This window comes from Leuresthes tenuis, unplaced genomic scaffold (assembly GCF_036924035.1).
Source record: "Leuresthes tenuis unplaced genomic scaffold, fLeuTen1.0.hap1 SCAF_12, whole genome shotgun sequence".
Taxonomy (NCBI): domain Eukaryota; kingdom Metazoa; phylum Chordata; class Actinopteri; order Atheriniformes; family Atherinopsidae; genus Leuresthes; species Leuresthes tenuis.
Window position 1 is genome coordinate 6,142,028 of NW_027325366.1, and position 23,894 is coordinate 6,165,921.

At 40.0% G+C, this 23,894-nt stretch overlaps 1 protein-coding gene and 1 non-coding gene across 2 annotated transcripts in view; both read left to right on the top strand.

Annotated features, from left to right (window-relative positions):
- The window catches only part of tmeff2a (transmembrane protein with EGF-like and two follistatin-like domains 2a), a 133,386-nt gene extending 128,428 nt beyond the window's left edge, over positions 1-4,958 (top strand). The window contains exons 9-10 of the mRNA XM_072397882.1: positions 1,162-1,320; positions 4,146-4,958. Coding sequence (XP_072253983.1) covers positions 1,162-1,320; positions 4,146-4,242 — 256 coding nt within the window. The 3' untranslated portion in view covers positions 4,243-4,958. The remainder of the gene's footprint in view (positions 1-1,161; positions 1,321-4,145) is intronic.
- A 9,536-nt stretch (positions 4,959-14,494) lies between these two features.
- trnas-aga (transfer RNA serine (anticodon AGA)) lies at positions 14,495-14,576 on the top strand. Its single transcript has one exon. It is a non-coding gene; the product is annotated as a tRNA-Ser (tRNA).
- Positions 14,577-23,894: the final 9,318 nt, after the last annotated feature.

The following is a 23,894-nucleotide window of genomic DNA, read 5'->3' on the forward strand; positions in this document are numbered from 1 at the left end:
CGGGGACTTTAACCCCCCCTAAACACTTATTTTATTTTTTTGTCTTTCTTTTTTTTCTAAACACCCTTTCTTTTAGGCGGGGACTTTAACCCCCCCTCAACACTTATTTTATTTTTTTTGTCTTTCTTTTTTTCTGAACACCCTTTCTTTTAGGCGGGGACTTTAACCCCCGCCTAAACACTTATTTTATTTTTTTGTCTTTTTTTATGTTCTTAGGCGAGGACTCAAACCTCTCTTATATTAAAAAAAAAATGTTACTCACGATTCAGCTGTTTTTTCTTTTTCTTGGTCTCATCCACTGTCCGTTGTAAAACTGCACTTGGATGCCGTCATTTGTGAAGAGTTCTCCCGGAAAGGGCCTTCTCTTGCGAACGGAGAATTTTAGCCCCGTGCGTCTTTCCTCTGACCTAGTCGGGCTGTGCACAGTCTACAGAGTTTCGGCCCTCCCGGTAGAAACCCTCGTACAAAATGTTGGATCCGGCTCGAAGGACCAAAATGTTAGAAAAATTAACTAACAGACAACGGTATGAAACCAAGAAATCCCTCAGAGGCCTCAGAATTTTACTTGCAAGGGGAGAACAACACACGAACCTTCTCTCTGCAGATTCACAAGAGTTCTCCAACGAGTGGTTGCCTCCCTTGCTCTTTTATTAGGTGACACACACACACATACATACAATCCCCTATGTGCCCAGGTCTGGCATATCTCCTTAGTTTGGAGGCATCTCCTTATTTGGGGAGCTATGAAGATAACGATCAGTGGGGAGACAACATTCCTTCTTAAAACACAGTTCTCTTTGTCTCCCAACTTCTCCTTGTGAAGTTTTGATATGAAATGGCCTCTCTGGCTGTGACTTTTATTTAATGATAATAAGCAAACTTTTCTGACAATAATTCCAGTGTTATTGGAGAAAGAAGTCCGTAACAAAGACAAAATCCTCTGTCTGTGTGAACATTCTGACGTTTCATCTCCCTTTATTTACCACTGGAAGTCCCATCAGTCATTTAATCAGTCACAGCAAAGAAAAAAACACAATGTCTTCATCAGGAATAGACTGACGTTTCTATTAGAAATGCAGAAAATGATTAACCTGTCGCTCAGTGCAAAAAATGACTGGCTTTCTCCTGTGTCATGTGTGGTGTCTGTGTGTGTTATTGCAGCTGTCACTCAGGCTTCAGGGGCCCCAAGTGCGACATCAAAGAGTATAACGTGCTCTATGTGGTGCCTGGCTCTGGCAAACTGCACTATGTCCTCATCGCCTCTATCATTGGAGCACTCCAGGTGGTCATCATCTGTGTGGTGGTGCTCTGCATTACCAGGTGGGTCATGTCCGAAAAACACGCCATTTGTAACACGTTTTGAATCTTTGGGTTTGTTATATGGCTATCATGCGTATATTTAGAAAGAATCCTTCCAATTAAAATGACCAAATAAATCATTCATTATACTAATTAATCTATACTCTAAATTACAATTCATAGGAGTTCCACTAAACTACAGCAACTCAGAGCAAAACTTTATTCTTAAGTGTTCCCATTTAAAATGTCTTCATTAGGAAGAACTGCAATGGTGGATGGAGCAGCTAGTTTGTGGAGTGAGTTTGACACCCAGTCCATTGCACCAGCATTCATTAGCATCTATGGTCCCCTCACTCTCAGAGCCAGCTAGTGGCCATTTGAAGAACAGTTGGTGGCATCTAAAGCCTGGCTTTACTTTTCAGTGGTGTGTTAACAGATTTAAATGCTCACTGCATGAATCATGCACAAACATACAATAATAATGAGCCTGGGAGGAATATTGTCCATGTTGTAAGTATTTGTGATTCAAAAGCTCCTGAGCCTGGAGGAAACGGCAGAAAGGTCACCCAGATATTTGCCACAGAGAGAAAGTACTGTCACTTTCCCCAAGGGCACACACACACACACACATATCTGTACATACACTGTGTGTGCACACAAGCACAGACACACAGAGATATCTAAGTTGGGACAGTTGTGTTTTAGCAGGCATTTTGTATTCTCAGTAAAACCCACACAGACATGCACGGTACCCACAAAAGAAACACACACACATATGTTGTAGCCTGCAGCTTGTCTGCCTCCGGCTGACCTTAGCAATTTATGACATTTAATAAAAGATTTTAAGAGAGTTTGGGCCAAGACAAAACTGCTCCTCTGTGCAAAGGAGGAGGAGGAGGAGGGACAAAATGAGTGAGGAAGCAGTTGCAAAGGAACAGGGTGAGAGGGTCAAGAGTGATGATAAAGAAGCACAGGGAGAATTTATAGCACTGAATAGAGCTACAGTGGCACTAATGTCTCCTACAGCTCGGCAATATCCATTTGACAAATATTTTTTTTAAATGCGGCTTTATAGATGCTCTGCATGACACGGGGGTCTCACCTTAATGAATTTAACCAGTCAAGGGACTCCATCTCTGAAGGACAGACTGAGCTGCTGGGTCTTACTTATTGCATCTTATGATTGTTGCCAGAGTTTTATAGGATTTCTGCACATTTCCTTTTCACTTAAAGGACAAACAGATGGGAGCAATAGGTCCTCTCTGTTCTTTGCCTGTTGTGCATGACTTTCTGTCACATCTTGGAGAAGTTCAGCACAGAGAAGAATTCCCTAAAAACAGCTTGTTATGACTGAAAATGTCAATAAGAAATTCAGAGGAATATGGTTAAATTGGTGCGGTGGTTAAATTGGCTTTTGTAAGCCACTCACAGTAGTCAATATCTCTCAAAACATTTGTATTGACCTCGCACCATCGGTTTAATACATATTTTATCAATTTTTATAACCTATCTATTTACAGTATATCTCACATCAATTCACATATTGGTAACTTATTTAGCCTACATTACATTATCAATCTATACTGCAATTTGTAAAGTTTATTCACAATATACACCATCAATTCACATATTATTTACATCCTAACATACATTTACATAAGTTATCAAATTTTCAAATAAGTGATGCTCTCCTGACTTTCCTATTGACAAATTATTCTAAACTGTCATTATTATTATTATTATTACCCTTTCATCTATCCCTGCATCCTGCATCTGTCTCTGACCCACTCTCACGCACCTACATGTAGTGGTGGTCTGGTGGAGTGTGGAGAAGCGGTTAGGCTATTACTTCATCACCGTCTGCCATCCATCTGAACCAACGTTTTTTAAAAAACCACATCCGCCGTTTGGTTTTAGGTCTATGGACGATGCAAGGCGGTATATATATTTTTCAATTTAATTAAAATCTTATTATTGTCACATCATCCGCCTGTCAACCGCGAATCTCTAGTGGAGTGATAATTATTTAATGAGCAATATGTATTCTTTCATGTTCAGAGTCAAGTTAAACTGAACAGAGCAGTCCTGTCTCCAGTAATAATCCAATTAAAGCTAATTGCTCTCCTCATCTTCTCACTATTGATAAAGTTGCATTAGCGCTTCTTAACAGCTAGTTAACTGAACGATTTTATAACTGACATTTTCTGTTTATGTCACAAAAGTTTCAGTAAGTTAACAATGACCTGAACATTTTGTTGCGACAATACTTGACTCACTTTAAGCTTCCCGCTGTCGGTGGCGCATCAGCAGCATCGTGTGTGTGCGCGCGCGCGCATGTTTGTAGGCGCGGTATACAAGAAGGTGCCGTTTTCAGTGAAAATATTGACTGGAGTTTAATTGATTAAGGTTTTATATCAATAAACAAGCGGAACGGATTCAATATTGAAGCTCTGACACAGCGCTCTGGAAACAGAGATGAGTCAACAGACTGATGTACTGATGTTTGACTGATGGTAAAAGAGGGGAGGTCCAAGCTAAGGATTTTAAAAAGTCCATAATTATTATAAACACCGAACTCAGCTCCTGCTGACTGTACTGCTGAGGTGAGGAGCGGAGCTGAGCTCCGGAGGGCTCCTGCCCAATTTAATCTCTCTTTTGCAATTTTAAACCTGGATCCCGGGCTGTAACAATTAACCATTTATACAGCATCATCCAGTTTATTCTATAAAACATCATAACTGCCTTCAATTACAAATGCAGAATATTACTGTAATCTGTCAGTAGTAATTTCTCTATTATTAAGTAAATATTAACACAGTCATTTTTTACTCCTTTTCTCTGTCCAGGAAGTGCCCACGGACCAACAGGATCAACCGTCAGAAGCAGAACAACGTCCACTTCAGTTCCGAGAATACCATGCGAGCCTCCACACGACTTATCTGAGCCCACACACACAGGACAGAGTCCCCCTACACACTGTGGGGCACTGTGGCGTTAGATGTTCCTCCTCGTAGGCCAACCCTGACGGTTAGCATCTGCCTCCCCTCACTCCTCGCCCTTTCTCCCACTATGAAATTTCTAAATGCCCACGGAGGATGATGGCATTGTAAAGACAGAGTCGGCACAACAGGCAACAATGGCACTCGCACGTTGGGATGATGTTGTCATCAGCCAGTCTCCCCCTCTGCCCTACCAGTTGCCTTCCTTGCACCTTTTTCTGTTTTGTTTTTTTTTCCTGAAAAACTGAACCATTCTTGGGAGAGGAGAGGGGAGGGGGTGGCCAATGAGGACACTGAATGTGAATGTGTGTGTCTCTTAGATGTGTGCGCTTTGGTAGAGGAGGGCTAGCTGGCGTCTGTTGTTTGTAGATGAGGAGTACAAGCAAACCGGGGTAGTGCAAAGCAGGGGTAATGGGCTTTAACTGCAGTGTGTGTTCAGTCTGGGGGGTAGGGGGGTGGGCAACACGTGATGCCTTGCACCTTGTGTTATAGGAGACCTTTGACAGAGGGCACAATGTTATTATAGGGCTCTCTGTTTGGTTGTTACAATGGTGTCAGCTACTGTATCTTGGGTTCTATTTCCAATAGTTATTATTACGTTGTCTTGATGGGGTCATTTTTCTGTAAATGTAAATAAATAATTTATATCACCAAATGTAACATGCGTGTCAGTCCTTGTCTGTGCAATGACATGAAGTTTATATTTATGTGTCATAGCCATGTTATGTATCACTGCATTCTAATATCAGCAATAACACAACTTGTATCTGTTCTGTGTGTTCTAAATTTTATGCTAACCAGATACAATTGATCTCACAGTCAAAGGTGCCACAAAAACATATACATTATGGAGACAGTTCTTGAAAATGTCCAGATGCATGACTCATTTTTAGCTACACGACAATCAAGGTTTCAGTTTACAATAATAATTTTTGCTTTTTTTAGTGGTGGAATGCAGCTAAGTCCCTTCATTCGGATACATTTGAACATTTGACAGACAGATTAACTTTGAGGGCCAAATTATACAGAACCTTGCAAAAACATTCACTCTCTTTGGCAGTTTTCCTGTTTTTTCTGCCCTATAACCTGGAATTCAATTGCTTTTGTGGCATATTTGTATAATTTGATCAACATAACAAGGGTACCAATCTGTCATACATAACACAGAACTAAGAACTATAACAATAAGTGAATAAATAAATAAAACAGAAAATTTGTGTGCATAAGCATTCACCCTCCATAATCAATGCTTTGTAGAGTCCCTCTTCTCTTGCAGAATTCACAGACATAAGTGTCTCTGGGTATGTGTGAGCTCATTTAGCAAACTGTTTTCTGAAGAACTTCTCTGCATAAGGAATAAAAAGGCCCCCACGTCATGATGCTGCTACCACCATGCTTCACTGTGGAGCTTGTGTTAACGGGGTGGTGGGAGTCATGCTGTTTGTGCCACATGCAGTGTTTTCCTTTCTGGCCAGAGGGTCGTGTTTCATGGTCTCAGCATCTATGCTATCTTTGTCGCGGTTTGGCGATGGTGGACCCAGATGCAGACACGGGACAGGAGCAAGAAAGAAACTTAAAGGATTCATTGTAATATAAATGAAAATCCCAGCAAACGCTGGAGAACCAAAAAACTAGAAAACACAACAAACACCTAAAGGAGAAATAACAAAAACTCCACTGTGCAAAACCAGGATGCTGAACCATAGATGGGGGAAATCATGGGTATTTTGACAGAGGATCTGACAATGACTGAAAATAACTGGGAGACTAAATACTGTGGGGAGAGTGACTAGTGATACAGTGCAGCTAATGAGAATCAACACAGATGAAGGGAGTGGAGCTGATGACTGGCAGGAGGAAAGGTGAGGAAATGGCAAGGCTAAACTAATAGTAGACTAAGCAGACTAACCAGAAAAACACACAAAAAAAAACATGGATCGTGACAATCTTGGTATTTTCCAAACACTATCTACCTGTTTTGTATCATTTTGCTGCCACTTGGGGCTGTCTATAGAATACTGTATGAGGGACAGGTGTAGGCTAATCGCACTTGTGTTAAAGTTGTTCTTTAGCTTTATCCTGTGGCATAAAAGAGAGGTGCCATAGTGAACAAAAGAGTTGTAGTCTTACACACTTCTCTGCAGCTTCCCACCTGATGCTGCCCCCCCCCCCCCCCTCCCCTCAATCAAAAAACACAAAAGGAGCAAATCCTCTTGTGCAAAAAAAATTTAAAACAAAAACTTTAACTGAACAAAAACATCAAACTATTAAATGTGGTTTGCTGAATATTAGATATCTCCCTTCGAAGTCTCTGTTAGTGAATGATTTGATTTGTGATCATCATATTGATATATTTTGTTTTACAGAAACCTGGCTGCAGCAGGAGGATCATGTTAGCATTAATGAATCAACTCCCTCTGACTATTTAAATGTTCATGTTCCTCGAACCACAGGCAGAGGAGGAGGAGTGGCAGCTATCTTCAGATCGGGGTTACTAATCAGTCCTAGACCCAAGATTAGTTTTAGCTCTTTTGAATCTCTGATTCTCAGTTTTTCCCACCCAAAGTGGAAATCACAAAAACCTCTTGTGTTTGTTGTTGTGTATTGTCCACCTGGCCCTTATTCTGAGTTTCTGTCTGAATTCTCAGAGTTTTTATCCCAGTTAGTGCTGAGTACAGATAAAGTCATTGTAGTGGGTGACTTTAATATTCATGTAGATGTTGAAAATGACAGCCTAAATATTAACTTTAATTCTATATTAGACTCTTTTGGATTTTCTCAAAGTGTTCACAGACCTACTCACTGCCTTAATCATACCATTGACCTTGTGCTGACTTATGGCATTGAGAGTGAACAGTTAACAGTGTTCCCTCATAACCCTGTCTTGTCTGACCATTTTTTAATAACTTTTGAATTTACATTACTTGACTACACGGTTTCTGAGAAGAATTCTACATATAGAAGGTGTCTGTCAGAGAATGCTGTAACCAGATTTAAAGAGTTGATTTCATCATCCTTTTCTTCACTGCCATGTGCTGATATGACAGAGGACGGCTACCTAAATTTTACTCCAGTAGAACTTGACTCTCTTGTTGACAGCACTATAGCTTCAATGCGTATAACACTGGACAATGTTGCCCCTCTGAAAAGGAAGGTAATCAGTCAGAAGAGGTTGGCTCCTTGGTATAATTCACAGCTGCGTGCGTTAAAGCAGTCTGCAAGAAAGATGGAGAGACAGTGGCGTTCCTCTAATTTAGAAGAGTCTCAATTAGTCTGGAAAGATAGTTTAATAACGTATAAGAAAGCACTTCGTAAAGCTAGAACTACTTATTATTCATTATTGATAGAACAGAATAAGAATAATCCCAGGTTTCTTTTCAGCACTGTTGCCAGGCTGACAAAGAGTCCGAGCTCTGTTGAGCCATGTATTCCTTTAACTCTCAGCAGTGATGATTTCATGAGATTCTTCATCAATAAAATTGTTTCTATCAGAGAGAAGATTAATGGAATCCTTCCCATTATTATCACTGATGTATCATCAAGTAGAGCAGCTTTAGAAGTATCTTTCGAACCTGAATTGTATTTAGACAGCTTCTGTCTAGTTGATCTTTCTGAGCTAACAACAGCAATAGTCTCTTCTAAATCATCAACTTGTATGTTAGACCCAATCCCAACCAGACTGTTCAAGGAGGTTTTCCCCTTAATTGACACTTCCATATTGGATTTGATCAATCGGTCTTTGTTGATAGGATATGTACCTCAGACTTTTAAGGTTGCTGTAATTAAACCTTTACTTAAAAAACCTACTCTTGATTCAGAAGTGTTGGCTAATTATCGACCTATATCCAATCTCCCTTTTTTGTCTAAAGTTCTTGAAAAAATAGTTGCAGTTCAACTTTGTGATCATTTACATAGAAATAATCTGTTTGAAGAGTTTCAGTCAGGATTCAGAGTGCATCATAGCACAGAAACAGCACTGGTGAAAGTTACCAATGATCTCCTGTTAGCTTCTGATAGCGGACTTGTTTCTGTGCTTGTCCTGTTGGATCTCAGTGCTGCATTTGATACGATCGATCACAGCATTCTGTTACAGAGACTTGAACATGTTATTGGGATTAAAGGAACTGCATTAGGCTGGTTTAAGTCATATTTATCTGATAGATTCCAGTTTGTTCTTGTAAATGAAGAATCTTCCTCACACGTTGGAGTAAGTCATGGAGTTCCTCAGGGTTCTGTGCTTGGACCGATTCTTTTTACTTTATACATGCTTCCATTAGGTAACATTATCAGACAGCATGGCATAAATTTCCATTGTTATGTTGATGATACTCAGCTGTACTTATCTATGAAACCAGATGAAACCAATAGGTTGGTCAGACTACAAGCCTGTCTTAAAGACATAAAGACCTGGATGACTCAGAACTGTTTGCTTTTAAATTCAGACAAAACTGAAGTTGTTCTCTTTGGACCTGAGCGCTTCAGGGAGAAATTGTCTAGTTATATAGTTACTCTAGGTGGTATTTCCTTGGCTTCTAGTTCTACAGTGAGGAACCTTGGAGTTATTTTTGACCAGAATTTATCATTTGACGCACATATAAAACTGGTTTCTAGGATTGCCTTCTTTCACCTTCGTAATATTGCTAAAATCAGGAACATCCTGTCTCAGGGTGATGCAGAGAAACTAGTTCATGCATTTGTTACTTCAAGATTGGACTACTGTAATTCCTTATTATTGGGCTGTCCCACATATTCTCTGAAAAGCCTCCAGCTGATCCAAAATGCTGCAGCCAGAGTTCTGATGAGAACTAACAGGAGAGATCATGTTTCTCCAGTTTTAGCTTCTCTTCATTGGCTCCCTGTTAAATTCAGAATAGAATTTAAGATTCTTCTTCTCACATATAAAGTTCTTAATGACCGAGCTCCATCATATCTTAAAGATCTAATTGTAAGGTATTTTCCTAACAGAGAACTTCGCTCCCAAACTGCAGGTTTACTTGTTGTTCCCAGAGTTTCTAAAAGTAGAATGGGAGGCAGAGCCTTCAGTTATCAGGCCCCTCTCTTGTGGAATAAGCTGCCAGTAAATGTCCGGGAAGCAGACACCCTTTCCACTTTTAAGATTAGGCTTAAAACTTTCCTTTTTGATAAAGCTTATAGTTAGGGATGGCTCAGGTAATCCTGAAACATCCCATAGTTAAGCTGCTATAGGCTTAGACTACTGGGGGACCTCATCTGTCACACCTTTCCTCACTTTGCTCTCTTTTTCCCCCTGTTTAATTTCACAATTGATTTTATGTAAATGTGACATTATTGTGGTTATTAACGTATGTTTCCCTGTTCCAACAGATATCCTTTGAATGGCGTTATGGTGTTTTTCCCCACTCTTTTCCCTCTTTTCTGTCTTCTCAAACCACAGCTGGTCGAGGCGGATGGCCACCCTTCCTGAGTCTGGTTCTGCCAGAGGTTTCTTCCTGTTAAAAGGGAGTCGTTCCTTTCCACAGTCGCCACAGGCACGCTCAGGACGGGAGATTGGACTGAAGACAAGTTTCGGTGCAATCTGTTGGTTTCCTTAGCTAGGATATTAATTTTTTTAATTGGCTCTATATGAATTAATTGGATTATTATTACAATGAATTGAATTCCAATTGGCTTGAATTGGACTATATTACTTAAGTGCCTTGAGATGACAATTGTTGTAATCTGGCGCTATATAAATAAAATTGAATTGAATTGAATTGAAAAGGCCATATTCTGATGGAGTAATTATAGACAATAAGGTCCAGTTTCTATTATTTCTTCTTTTCATCTGTCTCATTCTTTTTTATGCTTCTTCCGTTTTGTTATGAAATCTGTTGTGATCATCCCCTTCAAGCTCAAGTAATCTTCTCCTGACTGACTGCTACATGCTGTTAGTTTTTTTGAAGGACTTTAGGTCTGAAAGTTTGTTTCCCATAATCCTTCACTCTCCATGGGGTGGGAGAGACACATGCTGACACATAGGTGCTACCATGTGTTGTGACCGATTCCAGACATGCTTTGCATTTCTATCTTTTTGATACTTTTAGCTGAACTAAATATGTGACTACTAAAGGTAATTGGCAGAACTAGATCTTAATTAAGGGCCCCTATACCAAAGATTTATATGCATGCACCACTTTTTGTGACCTTGTTATTAATCATTTTTTCATCATTTTCTTCAACATGCTGTTGTTTAAGTTCTTACATAACCAATTTGCAAAAAGATATTGGTTTAAATGACAGGTTATGATGATGTAACAAAAAAGGAAAAGTTGCTGAATGTGTTCTCCACGTGGATCTCTCCACGTGGTACATGCAACTCCACACAGAAAGGCCCCAGCCAGGAGCTGAACCTGGAACCCTCTCACTGTGAGGCAACGGTGCTGACCACAATGTGCAGCTGGAAAAAAATATAAAATATGTACTCTTACACAAAACATATGTTAAGAATGTGCTTTATGTCTACAACTCCAGTTAAAAGAAAAATGGGATGATCATGAAATTATCTACAAATCTCATAAACCAATATTTGATTCACAACAGAACATAGAAAACATTAAATGTTGACTGTGAGACATTTTAATATTTCACGAAAAAAAATGTGCTCATCTTGAATTTGATGTCAGCAACATGTCTCAATAAAGTCAGGATAGGGCCATGTTTACCACTATGCAGCATCCCCTCTTCTTTTAACAATATTTAAACATCTGGGAACTGAGGAGAACAGTGGCTAGATGTTTGAGAGATGATTGTTGTTCCACTCTGATACAGGATTCTAGCTTCTCAACAGTCCTGCATCTTTGTTGTGATTTACATGTCATCATGCACTAAGCGTTTTCAGTTGGTGAAAGGTCTAGACTGCAGGCAGGCCAGTCAAGCCTCATCTTCTATAAAGCCATGCCGTGGTAACAAATGTAGGATGTTCAAGGACTTCTCTGAAAAAGACGTCATCTGGATGTGTGCATGTGTTATTCTAAAACCTGTATATACATTTCAGCAGTGATGGTTCCTTTCCACATGTGAAAGTTGTCGTTCCACAGACACGAGTGCACGTTCTTCTGAATGTTCATTTTAAGTACCACTGGAGGGACTCTGAAGATTCTTAAAATATTTGCTATTCTTGCAGCAGTGAAGCTTGCATAAGCACGCTATCAGTATGATTCCAGTATGAACCTCCCAGACCCCTCAGGTTATCTGGATCCGTTTTTTTTTTATCAGTTCCCAGAGTCAGAACCAGACATGGAGAAGCTGCATTCAGTTTTTTTGCTCCACATGCCTGGAACAAACTCCCAGAAAGCCTCAGATCAGCTGAAACACTCAGCTTGTTTCATTAATGTGTATTTAAGTCCAGGTTGAAGACATCTATTTTCAGCTGCATTTGAATAAAGCTCCAAATAAGCTCGAGTTTCAAAACATAATCATATTTTAACTACTGATTTTATCTTTCACATATATCATTTTATTACATTTTTATTCAATCTTATCTTTATTGTTCTGATTTTATCTATTGTTCTTATTTCTTTCTTTCTGTTTACATTTTAAATTATTTTTATTTCTACTGTTTTAATGTCTCTGTACAGCTCTTTGAGTCACCTTGTCGTTGAATTGTGCTATACAAATAAACTTGCCTTGCATTGCCTTGCCTATCAAGGGTGATGCCAAAAATTCCAAACAGGTGGAAGGCCCAACTATTTGTCTTCTGAGAGAGGGATGTCAATGGCCGAGAAACTATCCAAGAGATGCAAGATGGAGGGAAGATTATAGGTGTTGTAAAAAATATAACATAACGCTTCTGACAAAGAGTAAAAACTGCAAGGACTACTGCAGCAACTAAATGTCAGTTGATAGAAAAGTAAAACTAAGCACCATTTTACCACAATAAGAAGCCATAGGAATGGGGAGAGCAGCATGATCTAAAAGCGTTTGTAGTATTTGTTGTACCCAGCCATGCACCCTTCTCAGCCAACTTGATCATCAGCAGGGTGACCCCCCTCTTCTGGACTTTATCCCCCTCTAGTGCACTTTCTCTTTCTGTTCCTCCCACTATTCCTGCACTCTTTCTCTACACTGTCACCCCTGTCACCTCTGACAGTCTGACGAGTGGTTTTCTTCTATGTATCTTATTGTTAGCTTTGATGTTAGCTGTAATGTTATATCCTCATTTGTAAATCACTTTGGATAAAAGTGTCTGCTAAATGCATAAACATAAACATAATATCAGTAGGGAAACGTTTCTAGGACAGAATAATTGTGGGAAGCTGATAAATCAATGATTAGACACTTCTGCCTGAAGATTTTCTTGTAGCAATATCTAGGGGGTTTACTCTGAAGAAGTGAAAGGGGGTTTTGATTCTTTAGCTGAGAGTCTGTCTACTATTTCTGGCTCATTTAAGGCAGACTGCAGGTTTCTACATATATGAGATGCATTCAGAAGCCTACATGAGCCTGTAAGAAATCCTTGAACTAAACCAGTAATAAGATCATTAACAAACAATCAATTAGCGAGGTTAGAAAAAGCTTTGGAGAAAGATATGGTATTGGCATTGGGATCTTAAGCAAGGGTTGATATCTTGAAGAGAACAGTTGATTCAGAGCAGTTCTTTAGCAAATGAACCACTGATGGAACAAGCCAAATTCCATGCTGAGGAGTGACAAGTAAACTAAGGACCAATCCAGCCTCAGACTGAATTTCTAAACACACATAGCAGCTCTGGCAGAGAATGCTTGGTAGCATTTTTAAAGAGAGCCCCACCATAGGAGAAAAATATTTCCGAAATAGCAAAATAGGTGTCAAGCTCTTTGCTGCAATGAAGATAAACCTCACAAAGTTAAAGACTACAGGACAGCTGTAGCTCAGGAGGAAGAGCAGTTGCTTGACCCTCATCCCCATCAGACCACATGCCGAGCATCCTCAAGACACCAAACCCCATGCCGCCTACTGCTGCTTCCATCTGCACTTGAATGTGCATGACTAAAAAGAAGCAACAAGCATCCTACAAAACCGCATATACCATAACATGGTGCATGAGTGTGTGTGAATGTATTAATGTAGCCTGCAGTGCAAAGAGCATCTTGAGCAGTCAATCAGACCAGAAAAGCATTGTAAATACAGTTAATTTCACAAATTTCCAAAAGTAACATTAAACTTAAGTCTCTACAGTTGACAAGTATTTTGTCAGCAGGCTTTAGAAGTTATCACTGTTAAGGAGAAAAAAACTGATATAAAATGAGTTTTCATGAGGAACATTGAAAAGCTCTAAAGCATTCCGGCATAACGTTGCCGAATGAGCATAAACTCATCTAGAGAGTGCACTATGCCCACTATCAAGCTAGGCCTTTGCAGGCACTGCACCTTTGAGTCGGATCGTTATGCTCAGGATGCACATTACAAATTGAGCCTATGGAGTTTGGAATAACACTATCTCCCGAAGTCATTATCCGCCAGAGACACAATGATTAAGCAATCGGTAAGGTAAGAACATAAAAGCACGAGCAGCTGAAAAGTGTTGAAGGGCAGCAGCGAACATGAGGCACAGCGCTTTGCATCTTAAATAGTCCACCCAGATTAGAGGGGTGCGTTTGATAAATTTCAGCTGAGCTCACAGGCGTCGTTCCATTTGTGAAAACTGGCTAAATTAACTCTGACCAACTACATTAGGAGTGTACTACACCGTACCTACTTGTCACTAATGAATGCATCATTCTAATAATATACAATACTTTTAAATCACAAACCATCCTCATCACTTACAAAATTTCTGTACATTCATTTTAATTCTTCTACCACAGGAATGTGCAATATATTTTTTAAAACTTTTTTTAAATTTCCACACAAATGAATCCAAATGTCTGTATATATCAATTTCCCTTCCCTTCGCATATTGTCATCATTACGAGCTGTTGTATAATTGTCCACAGGTCCCTGAATCTCTGTGCAAGCGACGATAGATACGTGCATACAGATGTCAAGTGTAGCAACAGGTGCCACAAGGTGGGGCTGTTGTCAACACAACTTCATATGGCACTGGGCACCGTTCGGTTCTGCTCGTATAGGCGGACTAGCAGTCAAAGGGAGGATTGGAAATGACAAGGCCGCTCCTAAAAACGCACCAAAAGTTTTAATAATTCATATATTCTTGGGGAACAATTTTATTTTTTGCACAATACATATATAGTGGTGTGTTGTCGTGGCCGAGTGGTTAAGGCGATGGACTAGAAATCCATTGGGGTCTCCCCGCGCAGGTTCGAATCCTGCCGACAACGATTTTTTTTTCAGTTTGATTGGGTTTCGAGAAGTCAGCAACGTAAACAGGAAGAACAAAAGCATCGCTTCGTCACAAAGCTGCGCCAGATGGCTTTAAATTATGTAAAACGTCGTGCAGGATGGCATTATCGTAACAGACCTATTATTTTTCAGAAAATGTCAGTAAAATATCTGTCTAAAGAAGACTGGTGGGAATTTTTGAGAGTCACTTTTTTGCATATTTACAACAATATTTTTCAACAGAAAGATATTTTAAATATTTAAATCCAAATGTTGAATGTTACACTTAAATGTTAAATCTAAATGCTAACTCTAAATGTTAAATTTAAATCTAAATGTTTCGGGGTGAAACTAAACATTTAACTAATATGCCAATTCAAAAGCCGGTAACAGGAAGTACCAAAAAAAAAGCTCGAGGAGGTCAGTGTGTTTAGTGGCAAATCACGAATAAATGGACTCTTGGACATGGATTATCGTGATAATAACTACCTAAAGTAACAAACACGTTTGGAGAAACTTTATTTGAAGAGTACTCTTTTAGAGTAGTAGTTTTTAGTGTCACTTTTATGAAGGTTGCGGGACTTATGACCTGTAACCACTATAGCCAGCCACAAGGGGGCTTACTTTGACTGATCAGTCATGTTCGCTTGCATAAGGGCCAGCAAGATCCTACACCCGCCCGCCTCCACCCGGTATACTCTGCTGTCGGCAATTGGTCGCTCTGCAGACATGTCGATTAATGAATAGGCGTGAGCGCAGAATATCGAGCAGTTCTGGCGGCAATACAAAATCTTTCCACAGCGACGGCAACCACCACAGGGCAACCACAGGCCACCTCGGTAAGTCTGTTTCCAAATCACATAGCATTGGATTCTTGTCAAGGCTAACTTAACTAAACTAGCCAGAACTAACGGTAGCCAGAGGAGATTTGCTACTAGCACCAATGCACTTTATGTGTAGCTGTTTCTATAAACAGTAAAACTCACACCGGTAAGTGACAGTGGGACGAAGATTTAGATTTAGCATTTACATTTAACATTTGGATTTAAATATTTAAAATATCTAAGTTGGCAAATTTTGTTGTAAATGTGCAAAAAAGTGACTCTCAAAAATTCACACCAGTTTTTTAAACATGGTTTGAAGCTAAATGTGACAAAATGTTGCTGTTATTATCAGCGTGAGCCACTTTACAAACAGCACCCCATACGCCACCTTTATGAAATGAGGTGGAACTTACTGTTCATTGGTCGAAGTAACGTAGTCCATTTGTTCCAGAGCAATCTTCAGCTTTAAATGGATCCCTGTTACTTCCATATGTTTCTCTTATGAGCTCATTCGAAGAAACCTCCCTTTTTACATCAAACAGCATAAAGGAAATACTATTTTCAGTAAGCAATATGCCAATAATAGAACGATAGAAAAACTATATCCTTTTGAAAACTGCTTGTATAATATGACCAAAGTATACTTATTAAGACTTTTTCTTTGTGTTACTTTAACACAGTTAACTTTACTCAGGTAAGTTGTACTTACACCTACTGTGGATTGATGTATTGACAATACAACAACAACAAATTCTAAAGGGTGCATAACAGTCTTATTAACAAAACCTTGAAATGCGTTAATCTGCTACTTAATTTGTATTAGAGTGATTTTACAATGTTCTGTTGCTAAAATCAAAATGGATATTTTCTTTTCAGTTGGTTACACATTAATGAAACAACCTAAAACAAAAACACTTAATTAAGCTGAGGCTTAAGTGATGCCTCAAGCAAAGATAAAGCACACAATGCCAGCTATAGTGATCCACTCAGCAGCGACCCGTGCAGAAAGAACATCAAAGCAACATTATTATGGGAGACACAACAAGATTCATCCAGTCCTAAAATTTATAGGCGTTTAATCCAAGTGTGTGTCTGTTTGTCTGAGGGTCAGAAGCCTTGTCTGTTTAGTAACCGCTAATACCTAATAAGCAGACATTAGCAAGTTTAACACCGATAATCCAGGAAATTATGCATTCAAACTAAAAATTATTACTATCTAGAGAACGTTCATATGCAATATAAATGTATGATGAATATTAATTGGCCACTTTTTTATGCTCTCACCTGCCATAAGAGACCTGTACTTGAACTCCTTTTACCCATTAGGAGAGGCCGGCAAGGCTCTTTGAACTGACATCCCTCGTGGAGAGTGTCTCTTCCAGTGTTGCATACTTTCACCTTCAACATTCTCTCCTATTTCTCCCCTAAATTATATTAAAATGAAAAGTCACAGTCCCCTGCAGTTCAGTCTACACTACTACTTGTACATGCATGTGTGTCTGTGCAGCACCCAGCAGCTCCAGTCATTGTAATCCTGGCAGTTTCCTCTCCACTCCTGCTGGTTTTGACACAAATCCAGTGGGCTGGAGGCCAGGGAGGAGCAGGAAAGAATCTTCTGTGAGTGTCTGAGTATCTACCCTCAACTGGGACCTAAGAATGCAGTGAATGCTATCAATGATAAGCACAAGGTCATCCCATAGTATTTTCTTTCCTTCTTATTCATTGCGGGAAGTGATCACACTCTTGGTTTTTCTTTTATGTGTAGACATAACCAAAAACACAGACGCTAAACATTATATGTTCTAAGATTGTCTGTAATATGCTAAGAAAAAAAAAGAAATCCCTGTCAGAGCAGAGCAACAACCCCTGAATGCTTTCATAGTGACTGCGGGTTAACACATGCTCTTAATGGGCTGCTTTTCAGTCACAGCTTTATCCTTGTTTTGCAGTCTGACAACAGAAACAGAAAAACGTGAAGGAGAGCAGCTCTCCTGGAAATTCTGCTTCATTTAGGGTCAGAAGAATGCATTGGCAACAAATCTCACCCTAAGTTGAAGTTAAAATGTTAGAGTCTTATTAATAATCTGTGTAATGCATAAAAATGCAATAGATTTTGCTTTGTTTTTCAGTAGCCATGGCTTCTGCGTGACAGGATCAACTCTTGAACGGGGCTTGTTCCAGAGCTGATGTTAAAAAAGAAGGAACAAACTGTGCCAATATCTGGGAAGCAACTTTAAATTTGCTTAAGGGACAAAATCTCATTTTGTTTTTAACAAACAAGCGAACAGGAATAAAAAGGCTTCATACACATCCCCGATACAGGACCCACTGAGCTTAACATATGGGCACTTTACTGGAATCTGACACTTATCTTAGAAATGCATAACTCCTCACCTTGCTCCTTACCATTCTAGACAGCAGGTGTGAATGTGCAGTCTTCTCCCCCAAGGCATTCAAATGTAGATAATTTACATGACACTTGATAATAAAATTTCCTCCACATGATAGATCACCTCTGGGAAATTAGCAATGATGTGAAGTACCGGTGGTGAATAAAATGGCTTCAAAAACAAACCATTTTGCTTGGAGGCATGTGGCTGTCTTTCGGAGATCCTCACTTTGGGAGCCATCTCGCTGAATGGATGGGAGAGACCTCACATCGATTTCACAATCAACAAACTGCCCCTCAACTCCTTCTGTCGAGAGGAATTGGCCCGTTGGTTTGAAAATTGATGGTGTTGTTCATCTGGAAACAAACGCACTCATGCCAGCATACAAGTACACAACACTTTGTTCCTCACATTCTGAGGACAGTTGTGTACAGCTCAACACCTCCAAAATTGGTCCATTAGCTACAAAGTGATAGCATTCACATACCACAGAAAATCACACACACACACACACAATCCTCCAGTAATGTATGAGGCCACATTTAAGTGCACGTGTGTCTAACATGCTGGTCTGTGAAAAAGGGTCATTTAAAGATCCATCACCATCTGTTTTGGTCCCAGCATGCCATTTTCCCCTCTGTGGGTACCTTTGATTTACCGACAAAAGGGTACTATTGCTTACTTCCATCCCACTGTGCAACCAGACATCCAGTCAGCGCTGGTTATACAAATCAAACAGTGCCGGGCATCCATCGTATTATCATTGCTATGACCACCTGTGCAAGACTGTTGTTGGTAATCACAAACATTAGGGGAGCCATTTAAACCCAGAACAGGCAACCTGTTCGTTGCAGATATCACATAACAAGTCAAAACTAACTAAGAGTTACAAGAAAGTAGGTGGAAGTTTGGTTCTGAAACTTTTGCTGTTTTATGTAATTTCATTTACATGTGGCTTCCAATAATAAGCACTGTGCAAACATATTATCAACTTCTAAAAACCCCAAGCAGCAGGCCTGCTCATTTCTAAACTAAACAAATTAGTTTCGAAGCATGCATTTAATATGTGAGGACCTGCAACACATGGAGAATTTGTATTGCACAACAGGATCTTAAAGCTGCAGCGATCAATACTTCATACCAAACACAGATTACCACAAAAAGAACTGATACCCCAAACAAGGCTACCTGTACACATGTTTAAAGGGTGCCTCTGGTCTTCATGTTCTCCAACAGAAAATGTTCCCATTGTTCCCCTCATCTCTGTCTTTTCTTTCTCTGTTATAACTTCTGGACCTGCCACATGCATTCACTGTCTTCAACGGTAGAGACGGCAAAATCATAAAGAACATCTTTGTGTTTTTTGGACTGGGGTTGTGTGAAGAACTTGTGAGTAGTCGGAGTCTACAGCGGCCAGCCAAGGGGTAGCCAAGCTAACAGCTACTCAGAACCGGACGACAGAGGAGCAGATTGTCGCCATCTAAAACAACTCAAACCTAAAAAATGTTAGTGTTTTGAGTGAATGCTATAATTTGGAAATTTTACACCTTGTCACTTTTTCATCAGACAGCTATTTACTCTGTCACTATTAGGAAAAGATAAAAATGACTGAAAGGCCTGGAAAAGCTTTAACATTTACCATATATCAAATCTTTGCAAAAGTCTTGCACAGCTCCTGATCAATTCTGCCGATCACCAGCCGGCTACTTCAGGCAGCCACTGTGTATGTAGTGACTCAGAGCAACAATGAACAGCCAAGAAAACAATTACTGAGTAAATAACTGTCTATTTGCGAAGCTAACAGAGTAAAAATCAGTTTCTGTAAAATTTTCTGGAACTGCTTTGAAATTTTGTCGGCCTTAAGAATGCAAAAGTTTCCCTCTAGCAATGACCCTGTTCTCTGTAGCTCTTAGCTCAGCTTCACTGTCAGAATCTGTCCCCGATTCTCCTCACCAAGGATGCTCCAAGTGCTGTCTCCAAGGCTCTACTTATGCACAATGGAGTTGTATGAACTAGTATAAACTAAAAGAATAGGAAACAAAATAGAATTTTCCTTTAAAACTTAGATGCCCAGCATCTAACTAGTTACCTAGTTAGCGCCAGGCATCAGGCAGGTGGCTGCATAGAGGCACTGAAGGGCTAGAGATCCAGATATTTCTGTCAGGCGTTGGTAGAAACAAAAAAAGGAGTGTATACAAGAGACTCATCCCTAAACAAATGCATTGCCAAAGTTTCCCCCCCAAAAATGAAGCCAGAATTTTGCTATTCACGACTTGTAACAATTACAGAAAGACTACTGTGCCATCGAAACAGCTGTAAGCGTAGTAAGCTGCTGTTTCCTCCCTGGCATTAGATCACAGTGTTTCAGTCTGTGTGAGAAACCATAATTAAAGTCCTCATGAAGTCTGCCTCAAGGTGTGAAAGTTGCATTCTTGCATCCTCTTCAAACACACACTTAGACACGTGGCCTGGAATAACACACTGTAGAAGCAAACTGCAATCATTTCACCATATATTCAAGCTAACAAATGGATACAGTTAGCTACTAAAAGAGAAACAATGAAAGGGAAACCAGACTGAAACAAAGGCTATGTGCAGGTGTGTACAGAGGTTAAACTACACACAAACATTGTTAAACTGAATCTATATTATTTGCATTTTTCCACCTCAAGAATAAAGTGAATCAAACTGCATAAAGAATCTAAACAATCCTGCCTGAGATCAGGTGACAAACTGAAAAGAAACTTGTATATCAACCACTCTTTGAAAATCAACCCTGATCGATGCCAACGGTTACACAAATGCCACACCCTGGCTGCCGGTTTTAAAGCAGCTCCAGGTAAGTTTCCCAGGACTCAAAGCTTAGCTCAGTCGATCAGACTTGCCACAGCATGTTTGATAAAATGACAAAATATTGTGATCGTTGTTTCTGCTGCAACAGTTTCAACACAACTAGTTTTTATGGATTCTATGTATTGTTGAAGATTTAACTTTGGAAATATAATTAATGAATATGAGTAAATAGGAAACTTGTGATGTGATTTTAGTTATCAATAAAATGAGAAAACATAATGTGACTGTTTTTCAACAGTCAAATCCCAGCAGAACTCACATGAATCAGTCAGAATTAGGTTATGCACCTGCATTTCTTGGCCTCCAGAGGGCAAAAGGTTTCCTCAAGCTGACTTGTAAATATTACCATCCAGGAGCACTTTTAAACATTTCCTTTAAAGATAGTGACCATGACATAGTTGTTTTCATAGTACAGTTTATCATACCAGCTGTGGGAAAGTTAAAGGACCCTTATATAAATTAATATTTGTACAAAATAAGGCAGGGAAAGAAAACATTCCTTCACATAGCACTTGGAAATTGTGAAACATGTACCAGACTATGAGGAACACTAGAGGAATTCAGGAAAGTATAAGATAACTACAGAAAGAGGAAGAAAATGGGCAGGGGGGGGGGGGGGTGTAGGAAAAGACAGCAAAGTAAAGGGAAGGCTCAGTTGCAAGAATGACAGGATGGGATTGTCATTCCCTTCAATCTATTGTATCCCAAGGGTGAAAGTGGGAAAAGTCAGAGTTGGAGGACGAGGAACTAGAGGTCACAATTTTATGCCAACAGAAATGTCTATCTCCAGGGGGAAACGGAGAGAGGTGGTAAAACCACTGGCTTTTTGACTAGCAGGAGGAAGGACATTTGTTTGGGTGAGTGCGAGGCTGCCACTTTCACCCCACTTTGACAGATTTGAAGCTTATTAAGTTAGAGGCCTCAAGAAGAGGTGTTAGCCTCAAAAAGAGGCGTTAGCCTCGGCCGCTGACATATGAGAATCTGCTGGGAGCGCTTCTGACTATACTGGTGGTGAAAAGTTAAAGCTGTATCAGAAACATGGCAAACTGCTGTCATGTCAATAAAGGTGTCTGCAGAGTTCTAACAGTTTAGATCCCCGAGGTGGGATTTGGATCCCCAAGCCCACCCAGCAGGGTGTAGCAAAACACAACTTCAAGTCCTACAAAAGATCTATGAAACTTCTGATGTATCACTGATTGTATAACCTTATTCAGGTACTTTTATTACCTAACTTTAACCAAGTATATTCAATTATGACCTCAATGAAATACTTTGAAGGTACAACAAAAAAGGTCAGCAGTGAAGCAAGAAAGTCAATATAAAGGCAGTAAAAAAAGAATAATAAAAACCCCCACATCTGTCTCAAAGTTGGACTTTAACACAGTCACCTGCTTGGTAATCATGTGTCTGGATGCAACAGTAGAACAGCTACCTGTGCAACTGAAAGTGACGATTGAGGGGTATCCCATGCAGTATGTGTTGGGAACGAGAATGTATTGGTTCCTAAGCTTTTTGGCGCAGTTTTTTATTGGGCAGCACTGTTAGTTTGTGCTTAGTTTTTTTTCGCCCTCGTGCACACCGTCATGTGGTATCGTGTTCATAAAATGACGGTGAAGATACCTTTTAGAGTTGATTTGACCAATAGTTGCACCTCTCGATTTTTTGTAACCGTGCGTGTGCTGCGCAGCGGGCGAGTTTTAAAAACAGGAAGAGCTACAGTTAGTCGGTCCGGATCTATGAGCATCTGTGTGGCCCATCAAAACCCAAGTAGATAAAACCATTGTAAATGGTACAACAACACAAAACACAACTGAAAAGAAAAGAAAGAGATGTTGAAACTGTACTGTTACATTTTTATGCATTTTGTACTTCTGGCACGACTTCCTCTCATATCGAGGCACCACTGTCTCAGCAACAAAGGCTTCTGCTTTGGAGAAAAACTCCAGGGTGTCCAGCACTCCTGACGCACCGGTTTAAATGGTTTTGGTGCTGTGTTGTGTCACACAATGCAAAAAGCATAATCACAGCTTAAGTGTTCATACCACCATGTGCCAGAATCCCACAGCAGTTTGTGAAACGGTAAAAAATGGGCCATTCTGAGTAAACATCATATTTTGCCTCCTTTGACCCTGGCTCAGATGCCACTTTCGAGTGTTTCCAGCTGTGCAAGCACATCTATGAAAAGTGCTTCACTAAGAACCCAATTTGGTACCGCCTAAAGCACTCACCTGTCTCTCACAGCAACCACACCCCTAATTGTGTATAACTTTAAGCCATGCAGTCATTCTTTTTGCCCTTGGTAGTTCCACTACTGTTTCTAAGACAGTGCTGAATTTTGAATGACCATTTTTTGCATTTCAACAGCCAAAGCACCGGTTCTCAGATGAGAAAATTTGTTTAGCACCAATTCTTACTGCTGATGTGAGCTAAGAACCATTGGAATCGAGTGCTAGGGGTGGGATCGAGTTAACCAACAAGACCAATTGAAAGATCACAGTTAAACCAGCTCTGAGCCTGCTCTTGCACCAGCATCTGGATCAAAATGCTTGAAAATAGGCTCTTGGAAACTGACCAAATTGCATTCAGCCCAAAATAGCCATTTTAGAAACTGCAGCGTTTGACATATCTTTCTTGAGTTTTTGATATGAGGATTGTTACTCTAAAGCCTTAGAGTCTAAGGAATGGCCTCTCTGAGTGTTACCAGGACTCTGAGTAAGCCTTTATCTTAAAGTTTAGGTGTGTAAGCATATTGATGTTAGAGGAGACAGTGGATTACTTTACCTTTTCAAATGGAATCAAATAGAACTCAGGTTGGGGCTTGAATCATTTCCCTGTAATACTGTGATAAAATAGTTTGTCACAGTTTAAATGCTACTCTTGTGTAAGAAAATCCTAAACTCCGATAAACACATGCACTTCTCTGCCATTATGCAAAGCACTCTGACATCCACTCACTCCTTTCTACCACACGTCCACCCATTCCTGATAAACATCACATACTGATTTGATTTTAAAACATGTTAGACTGAAACGGGGCTTGTGTTGCCATGAATGAAAGAATTTACAGTGACAGAGAGGGTCTGGGCCAGATCACCAGGGTACAGATGAGCTCATTGTTGAGACAGGGATTTCCACATTTCCATGTGTGTGTGCCCCATGCCATGACACAGAGCTCAAAAACAAGAGAGGGGAGGAAAGGAGGCGCACACAGGGGGACGCACACGTGGGTTTAGCGCTACACAACACGCAC